Source organism: Trichosurus vulpecula, chromosome 1 (assembly GCF_011100635.1).
Source record: "Trichosurus vulpecula isolate mTriVul1 chromosome 1, mTriVul1.pri, whole genome shotgun sequence".
Classification (NCBI taxonomy): domain Eukaryota; kingdom Metazoa; phylum Chordata; class Mammalia; order Diprotodontia; family Phalangeridae; genus Trichosurus; species Trichosurus vulpecula.
In genome coordinates this window covers 311846427-311857528 of record NC_050573.1, presented here as the reverse complement: position 1 = coordinate 311857528, position 11102 = coordinate 311846427, and the positions used below count along the sequence as shown (strand labels likewise).

Sequence of the window (11102 nt, the reverse complement as noted above, 5' to 3'; positions counted from 1 at the left end):
ATGTGAATTATCAGGAAAAAATAATAATTACCCATGATATGACAATTGCTTAGATGGACAGAATCCAGATACTGTTAGGAATTATTAAATACTTTAACATTTGGCATAATAAAAATTCCATTTTTGTTTTGATCAATTTTAAGGTCCCATGAATGATCTGAAAAATCAAAATAAATTATGGACAATTAAACTTGAAAAAGATTAGAAAATTTGTGACATTCTCATAATGATAGATGGCAAATAATTGCTTATATTTAACACACAATACTTTGTATTTTATTTTAAAAGTCCAACATATAATTATTTATAGTCTAAGTGAAGTCAAGAATTTATCCAATGGCTGCCACCATTGATTTTGACTTTCTTTTTCCTTACTTGTTTTCTTCTAAACAAGTAAGCAGGAATAATTTTTTAAATGGCCATTTAATCTACCTGCTCTGTAATATTTTCATGCATTTGTGAGCTCACTTCTACTCTTAAACATATATATATATATATATATATGCATATTAAAATTGAATAAGCTTTGTAACTCAGCATAAGAATTAAAGTTAAAATTAAAGCTAGATGGTTCTGCACTTAGCTTTGACCTTAACTGAAAGAAATGTGTTTTATACTTGAAAGAGTCTTTCATTTAGGCTTATTTCATATAAGGATTGCCACTCACTATCCACACAATTCTACTATTATTTTGCTCTTTCTGATATACACAGGCAATAGAAAGATCATTTTAGGTAAATGCAATCTTCAAATGTAGTGAGTACTTAATAGATACTATTTTTAGATATTTTCTTTTTGTTATAAACCTTGTTAACCACAAGCCTTTATTGGTCTTCAATGAAATGAATGAAAACACAATGAAGAGAAGAAGACTGAGGGAGAAACTTCACTAAAGGAGAGTTAGAGACAGTCCTAACACTGAGATGTTTAGTCTAGAATCTTTGCCTGGGAGTTAAGAATAAACAAGAAAATAAAGAGAATTTCAGATTCTTTAATATTTCTAAGTGGAAAATGAATATTTACTTGGAAAATCTTCTAAGCATTGAGTAAATTGAGGGGCAAATATGAGTGATCCAGCAATTCAGTTTACCACCCATTCCCTAATGACTATCTAGCTTTGCTACTTTGGGCAAGTTACTAAATTTCTAAGCCCCTGTTTCTTAATCTATAAAATTATGGACCTGGATTAACTTCCTTCATGGGTTTTCCCATCTGCACATGGATTATCTGGTAAAGCTACACACACACACACACACACACACACACACACACACACACGCACACACACACAAATGAGGATATAGTGCTACAGGTATGAATACTTGGTGAAGGGTACACGATTTCTTCTAACATCTGGTTTATCATTATCCATTTTAGGACAGCCCAGATACATTATTTTCCTTACATCAAACATATGGCTGTCTCTTTGCAATTTCTACCCATGGCTCCTTGTTTTGCTCTTTGGGGACAAGCAGAATAAGTCTAATCCCTCTTCTATATAAAAAGTCATGAAACATTTGAGGAAAGTCATTATCCTGCTGAACTTCACCCCTCATATTTTCACTTCTTCAAGCTCCACTTTTCCATTTCCTTCAACAGATATTCACATGACATGATCTCACCATCCTAGTCATCCTATACTGCATATTCTCCCTATTGTTCAAGTCCTTTCTAAAATGTGATGCCAACAACTGGGCATGATATTCTAAATATGACCCACCCATAGGCAAAATAGAGTCAAACTATCACCTTCGGCATTACTTTGCGTTAAAATGTAGTCTAAGATCACATTCCCATGTCACACATTGACTCATACTGTGCTCCCATATCTTTTCAAAATGAGCATCATTTAGGTATATTTTCTCTATCTTATATTTGTGAAGTTGAGATTTTGCACTTAATATAGGAGCTTTAATTTTTTTGACATTAAATTTCATCTTATTAGATTCATAACTTTGTTTTAGGATTTTGCAATCATTTTTGGATACTGAATAAAATAGTTATGCCAGGGACTGTGCTCAAACATTTTAGCTGTCCTTTCCACATTTGTGTCATCTGCAATTTTGATAAGCATGGCATTTTTATAGTCATGAAAATGCTGGACAGTGCTTTGGACAGATGTCCTCATATTTGGAAAAGACATCAACCCCCTCTATGGTTTACAAAGAACCATTCTATAATAGTTCATTAAACTAGGTTCAAATGTTTCATTGACTTCTCTATACAGAAAGGATTGGTCTATTTTTTTTTTCCTTCTCTGGATACCTCCCAAGTGTAAACATTGGTATCTTTCTTAGGTCACTACCATAGCACCACTCCCCATAGAGTCTAGCTCTGTATTCTGTATTTGTCTTCTTGACTTGTAAAAGTTTGTAGTTACTGTAATTTGTCCTATATATCACAGACGATTCACAACATATTTTTGCTGAATCCCATGAAAAGAGCAAACTTTTTTCAGAGCACCTATTTTATTAGTAATTATTGATAATGGTATAGCCTGCATTTGTACCTCTATAACTACTGGAGTAGTTAAGACTATATTCACATGTGAGAGCTCTGATGACATTTAGGGAGATGTTTCTAACCATACAGCTGCTGTTGACTTTAAGAGAAAAATGGTCTGAATTATAAACTTCAACCTCTTCTATCAAAGGTATTTCATGAAAACATGCCTGCTCCCCATCTGAATTGGACTGACCTCTGGGGATGCTGATTTTCTGATGACCTGTAAAATGGCATAACACAAAGCTCTTCTTCTCATCTGAAAATAGTAAGTGTAATTAGTTTAGCAAATATTCATCAGAATGACAAAATAACTTGTTAAATAGCATGCTTAATTTACATGTCCGAGAGCTAACAAAAGCTTCATCTACTATTTATTTGATTATATTGTTTTAGGGACAACCCCTCCCCCCTAAGGAACCCCTACAATTCATGGAATAGCTGACACTCTATAAAAAATAGCAGCTAATTAGAAGCATACTGTTATCATGCATTTATAGCAACATACAATCTGCCTTTAGAACAAATTTACCATTATCTTATCTGGCACTCTTTTATATATAATTATGATGACACTTATGCTTACATACAAACACAATTAAAATATGTATAAACTGAAAATGTTTTTTTCTTTTTCAAAATATGTTAATCTTTTGTGATTCTCTCAAAATAGTTTTAAAACTGAAATGATTTTTAATTTGTACCTGTGTTCTATTATTTTTGAATATAAGAGGATGAAGCATTTAATAGCAAAAATAACCCCCACTTTAAAAACTTGAATCCAATGAAATATACTATAACATTTTCTACATGTGTAATATCATAATCCATTTTATTGGATTTTATTGATTTATTTAGAAATTCTACAAAAACATAATGTTGTTGGAAGTGCTCACAGTATATACAATATAAAATAAAAATTGAAAACAAAATATAATGAACTAGAAGACCCCATCACTCACTTCACCTACTTTGATGTAAAGGATGTATTCATAGACACTGAGATGTTAGTGTCTTAAATAGGTAAGAACACCTTTTTATTCTTTTAGGAAATATATGTATTTCTCTTTGAGTCACACTAGAGAAGTTTCAGTCAATGAAAATTGATTGACCATGCATTAGGTGGTCAAAAAATGACAGTCCTATCAGTCAGAGTCAGTTTAGGAAGTAGCAAGCAGACTTAGAAGAGACTAACTTATGAAAGAATTTCTGTTTTGGTTGGAGAGCATTTTTCTATTCTTTTTTTTCATTGACTATGATGTCTATAAAAGCTAAGCTATTCACCCAGAAGGAGATTCTTCATCCAGCTCTGGGAAACACTGCTTGAGAGAGTCGAGGTCCAGTTGAGGGAGCAGAGATATAGATTTTCCAGATAGTCAAAGCTATAAAGAGATAATCACTAGACCATTGAAGCAGATTTAAGGGACCTGCCCCCTCAAAGCAAAGAACAGAGATGGCAATGGATTTAAGAGAGATCTAGTAAACAAAATGGCCAATTTTAATTTCATAAAATTGAAAAACTTTTGAATAAACAAAATCAATACAGTTAAAATAAGAAGAGAATGGAAATATGGTTACCTGGGGAAAAAATCTTTTTACTATTTCTGTGATACTTAAAGATACATAAGGAATTGATTCAAATATGTAAGAGCAGGAGCCATTCCGCAATAGCTAAATGATTGATGCATATGAAGTTTTTCCTTTTTCACCTGGGTAATTTTTAATTTTGAACTTTCAGTTTCAAATTCTCTCCTTCCCTAGACCTCTAACCCACCCACTTAAGAAGGCAAGAATTCAAATACCTATTGAACATATGAAGTACACAAAACATATTTCCACATTAGTCATTTTGCAAAAAAAAGATAGAAAAATAAAGTGCGAAAAAAGGCTGTTTCAGTCTACACTCAGAGTTCACCAGTTCTCTCTCTAGAGTTGGATAGCATTTTTTCATCATGATTATTGACTGGGATAAATTTTCCACAGTTGATTATTGTTACAAAATTGCTATTACTACATACAGTGTTCTCCTAGTTCTGCTCATTTCTCTTTTCTTCAGATCTTCTAAGTCTTGCCAGATTTTTCTGAAACCTTCTTCATAATTCTTATGGTATAACAGTATTCCATCATAATCATAAACCACAACGTATTTAGTCACTCCCTAGTTGACGGTCATCCCCTCAGTTTCTAATTCTTTTCCATGACCAAAAAGAGTTGCTATAAATATTTTTATAGCCCTGTTATAGCACAGTTTGATAGGCTTTTGGTCATAGTTTCAAACCACAAATCAGTTCACAACTCCACAGTGTATCACTGTACCAATTTTCCCATGACACCTTTAGCACCTCACCTCTCATTTCCTTTTCTGTCATGTTAATCAATCTGATAAGGTTGAGGCAGTACTCAGAGCTGTTTTGACTTTTATTGCTCTATTTATTAGTGATTTGGAGCTTTCTTTTCATATCACTGTTGATAGCTTTGAGTTCTACTTCTGAAAAATGCTGAATGAGCAATTTTCAAAGGAAAAACTCAAACCTATCAACAGACATCAGAAAAATGCTACAAAACTCATAATTGAAAAAAATTCAAATTAAAATAACTTAAATTCTATTAAAAAGACTGGCAAAGATGATAAAAAACTAAACAAAATTATAATTGTTAAGGGGTTGTAGCAAAAGAGGCATGTTGAGATTTGATTGCATTTTCAGGAAGTAGCCTAGGAAGGACACTACAAATGTATTAAAATCAAGGAATAAAATTATTTTTCTCATCTTTCTGAAATTTTAATACACCAGTTTCTTATTGTCCTTTCCAAAAATTTAAAAATGCTTACTTTGGTAGTGTTAAAATATTAAAGATAGAGGAAAACCATAAATCTATCAGGGAGATGATCCATTGGGGACTTATAGAAATGTATGAACAAATGTTACCAAGGGTGAGGCATAGATGGGAAAAATCTGCATTGATAGATAGAATACAGAATGCATAAAGAAATTTCAGATTTATTAAACCATAAAGCCTTAAGGATCAGTATTTCTTTGATATGCATTTGCAATGTGTAATTATATCACAAAACTATTCCATTACTCATTGTACCTTTAACTTTCATATTACATTTAATTGGATCACATTTTTTGTTTTTAACTTCACTGATCTCTAACTCATACATAACAATTTTTAATTTATAATTGATATTAGAGTTGATTCACCTAAGAAATGGTTTCAACATTTCCTTTAATACAAATGTGGCAATGATTTCCCCCTTTACATTTCCTGATGCTCAATATATTCCTCTTTTAATTGTTTTCTATTTTTACTTACAATTAAATAAAAATCTGATGCTATGGCATTTCAGTGCTCAATAATATTCCTGGCCCACGTTAAAATTTTTCCCAGGCCCTTTAGAATCTTCATGATAGACTGAAAATATTAGTCTTTGAGATAAGCCTCCCTTTATTCTGAAATCAGATATTCATTCCATTAAAACCACTGGACACATCTGTAGTCACATTCTGGGATTTCTTATAGTTAGGATGATAAAGTCAATCTTTTTGGTTTAAGACTCATCCATGTTTAGTTCTTTCCCTTCTCTCAAGCTGGCATACAGAAAGCCCCCAAAGGAACCAAAGGAAAAGAAGGTCAAAAAGGAAAAAAAAAGAACAAAAAGAGAGATGTGGCAAAAAAGGTGGCAAAAAAGCCTAGAAAGCATTGCAGTAGGAACCCAGTCCTAGCAGAAGGGATTGGAAGATACTCCAGGTCTGCAATATATTCCTGGAGAGCCATGTACAAGCAGAAATATGCTCCACCAAAAACCAAGATTGAAAGGAAAAAGAAAGAGAAGGTGCCTACTACTATATCAAAGCCAGTTGATGTTGATAAGAATGGAGGAATCCATGTGGTAAAGATTCAAACGATGTCTAGGTATTACCCTACTGATGATATGCCTAGAAAGCTGCTAAGTGACGGCAAAAAGCCCTTCAGTCTGCATGTGAGGAGACCTCAAGCTAGCATCAAGCCATGCACCATTCTGATCATGCTCACTGGCTGCCACAGGGGCAAGCAAGTAGTTTTCCTGAAGCAGCTGGCTAGTGGCTTGCTACTGGTGACTGGACTTCTGACCATCAATCATCTTCCTCTGAGAAGGACCCATCAGAAATTAGTCATTGCCACCTCTACCAGGGTTAGTCTTTCAGGTGTAAAAATTCCAAATCAGCTTACTGACGCTTACTTCAAGAAGAAAAGGCTCCATGAATCTAGACAACAAGGAGAGATTTTTCACACAGAAAAAGAGAAATATGAGATTACAGAGCAGTGCAATGCTCATCAGAAAACAGTGGATTCTCAGATTCCACCCCAAATTAGAAAATTACTCAGTGCTGTGTCTACCCATGTTCTTTATTCTCTCTCTCCAATGAAGTTTATTCTCACAAACTGGTGTTTTTAAATGCCTTCCAGAGAACTCTTATTAAAATATTTGGAATAGCAAAAAAAAAAATCCACATTTATCAAGCACTTTATGTACTAGGTACTAAGGAAGTTAAGAAAGAGAAATCTATTGATTTTGGATGTTTATATGACTATAGTATGGAGACCAAGGAAATCAAATTTAGAAAAGCTTTAATTTCTCTCATGAATATAAAATCAAAATGTGGCTCTAAATGGGAATGTGCATCTTTTCAACCTGGTTAAGATTATTGTTTCTTAGTAGCCTGGGCAGGAGATTGCCTCCCTCTAACCCCCACTTTCTCTCTTTTGGCTGGTTCACATACTGTCAACTTTCATATACTATGGTAGGTCTGGAGATTTTTCCAGAGAAAGGGTGTGCCACTTGGATACCATTCAGCTTTCAGTTCCCTAGCAGTGAATCTCAAACAGGAAATATTTGCCAAAAGATCCCTTAATTAATCCCAGAACCTCACTTTAACCATTGTCCCTAAACCCTCATTTGATCCATCTATCCTCAGTAGATATTGTCCATATATCTTCCCTTTTTCATGACTAAAGTTCTTAAGACCACCTACAAGCTGTCCCCCTTTGTCCTTTTCTCTTTCTCTTCTTAACACTCTTCAGTATGGCTTTCTACCTCATAATTTGACTGAAATTATCTCCAAATTTATGAATAGTGTCTTAATTGCCATATATAATGGTATTTTCTCAATCTTCACGTTTCTTGACTTCTCAGCACACTTTGACACTGTTGATAACTCTTCTCCATGAAAATATTTTCTCACTAGTTTTTGTTGTTGTTGTTGTTGTTGTTGTTGTTGTTGGTGGCGGTGGTGGTGGTGGTGGTGTGTGTGTGTGTGTGTGTGTGTGTGTGTGTGTATGACACACTTCTTTGCTGGTTCTCTTCCTACCTAACTTAGCTGATCACTCTTCTGTCTCCTTTGGCAGATCTCATTCAGATCACATCTAATAAAAATAGGCATCATAGTTGATCATAATATAAAGCATCTGTTACTGTGTACAATGTTTTCTTGGTTCTTCTCACTTTATTTTGCATCAGTTCATGTAAGTCTTTTCAGATTTTTCTGAAATAAGCTTGCTCATCATTTCTTATAGCATCTCTTTCCTGTTTACCTTTTCATGCTTTTCTTTGTTGTATTTGAAAGTCAAATTTTCTACTCACCTCTGGTCTTTTCATCAAGAATTCTAGGAAGTCCTCTATTTCATTGAAAATCCATTTTCCCCCAAAGTATTATACTCAGCTTTGCTGGATAGGTGATTTGTGGTTTTAATCCTAGCTCCTCTGACCTCTGGAATATCATATTCCAAGCCAAGCCTTTCTATCCTTTAATGTAGAACCTCTGATTGTGTTTCCACAAATTCCTGCTTTTACTCCACCATCTTGGCTCTACCCCCTTCTATTGATATCTTTTGATTATTTATGAATTGGAGCATGACTTTTATTCTTATAATAATAATAAATTTGACTCAATTTTCTATGCATTTGAGAAATGAGGACTTTAGCAGAGGTAATTGCTATAGAAATTGTTTCTCTGCTTTCTGCTTTTCTTCTAATCTTGGACATACTGGTTTTGTTCATATAAATACTTTTTAGTGTAATGTAATCAAAATTTTCCATTTCGTACCTCATAATGCTCTCTATTTCTTTTGTGCTCATGAATTCTTCCCTTCTCCATACATCTGACAGATAAACTTTTCTTTGTTCTCCTAATTTATTTATGATATCACTTTTTATGTCTAAACAATGTACCCAGTGTGACCTTATCTTGGTATGTAATGTGAGATGTTGGTCTATACCTATTTTCTGCAATAGTATTTTCCAGTTTTCCCAGCAATTTTTATAAAATGGTGAGCTCTCATTCCAAAGGCTCACGTCTTTGAGTTTATCAAATAGTAGATTACTATAGCCATTTACTATTGCATTTTTTTTATAAATTTGATTCAGTTCTCTATATGATTGAGAAATGAGACCTTTATCAGAGAAACTTCCTTCAAAATTTTTTTCAGAGTAACTTGTCTGAATCTTTCAGGAAAAACAAAACTGATTTGTTTTAGTTTCAGTTTTAAATACATATCATGATGAATTAAAAGTCTGAGAGGCATAATTTCTGGGTAATCAATAATCAATTTACTAATTGTTTGTTAGCAAGTAATAAAATAAGGTCCATGACCCTTTCAGAAGCCAAAGTCAAAAGTTGGGGGCTGCTGAATAAGTAGCCTTGTAATAATTGGTGTTCCCAATAGGTGGACAACAACTCTGACTGGTTAACAATTAATGAGAGAATTAATGTTATAATGAAGGGTGGGCTTGTTCTAATGAGAGGCTGGTGGACAGGACTCAGATCATGCCACTCTTGGACAAAGAAATTCATCTGCACACCCAGATCATTCTGCCTCCAGCAATCTATACTAAAACGTCTATGATCCACTCAGATCCACTTAAGTAGTTTAACAATGCACTAGAACTCACCTGGATTAGATCTTCTTTACCTTTTAATCAGAAATAAGCTTTAGCCAGTTGGGTGGGGTCTTGCCCAATATTGAATCGAATGTTAACCTCTTCTCATTATCAGCTGTGTCCTTCAGAGATGGCTTTGACTTAGTTTTTAAATGAGGAAATGGGCAAAAACAAAAACAAAAACAACAGCAACAACAAAAACAAACAATTTGGATGTCCAGATATTAATTGTTTATTAGTAATCATTTATCTCATTGTGCAAGGCTAATTTGTTATTAATAACCTTTCTAAAACATCCCTTGCCTAGTATAAAATCCAGAAGTCATTTGTAGTTAACAGTGATACACAGTGTATTTTGCTTCACAAGATAGTTTGAATAAGGAATATTATCAACCATCACTCTTTTGGGTGAGTGAGCCAAGTTGATTATCTTATGACCATGCCAATCTTTATTCATGGAATGACTTTCTCTTGAGGACTCTATTTTTTCTCCCATATTTTGCCTCTTAAGGGGGAGAAAACCCAGAATGGTCTGGTGTAAAGGAGAGATATAAAAATTATAAGATTAATTTGTGAGAGTTTCAGTTTTTGGCAAAGTTCCCAGTTCCTTATTTCATATTAGGGCATAAAAGCCTCACAAACAAATGAAGAAATTTAGAAATGATAAAAGCACCTTTTGCCAAACAGTGCAATAAAACTTGTACATTTAATAACTTAATACTAAAAAATCTGGTGGGTTAATGAACAAATCATAGAAAAAAAATTTAATAAAGGATAACACCAATAATTAGACAACATATACAATTTTGGAGGATGCAACCAGATCAGTCCTTAGGGGAAAAGTTATATCTCTAAATATTTTCATTGAAAAGAGAAGTGATTGATGAAGTGAGCATACAACTAAAAAATCCCTAAAAACCAACATTTTATTTTAAAAGTCTATATTAAAAACAAATAGAAATTCTTAAAATCAAGGGAAATATTTTTAAAAGGTAAACAAAATAATTTAATTAATTAATAAAGCTGAGGATTTTTTTAAAGGAAAAGATTAACAATTATCCTACTCTAATTTTAAAAGGAAAGAGGAAAACCAAATAACCAGTATGAAAAAATTAGGAAAGTGAATTTACAACAATTAACAGAGCAAGAAATAAACAATATAAATAACAATTTCATAATAAAGCAAAAAAACAGAACAAACTATAAATGAAATCCCAAGAAAAATCTTGGAGGCAGATAGATTACAAGCAAGTTTTATAAATCAGTCAAAATACAATTAATTACAATAATATCTATATATTTGCAAAAGTAAGAAAAGAAGTAATCCTAACAAATCTTTCTATGATACAAATAGGCCATTAGACCACTGCTGAAGCTGGTTCTGTCTTTCAGTGGATCAACTTTTCTTCTAAAATGACCTCAGAGCTTAAACTATGCTGAATTATGTGGGAATGTAGAAATTTTGAAGCTAGAGGGAGGAAGAAGAGTTCAAATTCTATCTAAGATATTTAGTGGTTGTGTGATTTTAGGCAAATCAAGTAATCTCCAGTTTTCTCAATTGTAAAATGGGGATACTAACAGTACTTAACTTTCAGGGTCGTTTGGAGTATCAAATGAGATAATATTTGTAAAGACTTAGCACATAGCAGCCAATATACTAGCTATTATTGTTGTTAAT

General features: G+C 33.2%; 1 protein-coding gene across 1 annotated transcript; it reads left to right on the top strand.

The window, feature by feature from the left end:
* The first annotated feature begins 6280 nt into the window (after positions 1–6280).
* Positions 6281–6943, top strand: LOC118837551 (60S ribosomal protein L6-like). The gene has a single exon (XM_036744494.1). It carries the CDS (start codon positions 6281–6283, stop codon positions 6941–6943), a length of 663 nt encoding a protein of 220 aa, XP_036600389.1.
* The last annotated feature ends 4159 nt before the right edge of the window (positions 6944–11102 follow it).

What these genes read in the sequence shown, in the direction of transcription:
- LOC118837551 (XM_036744494.1), top strand. Translation starts at nt 6,281, where the DNA reads ATGTACAAGCAGAAATATGCTCCACCAAAAACCAAGATTGAAAGGAAA.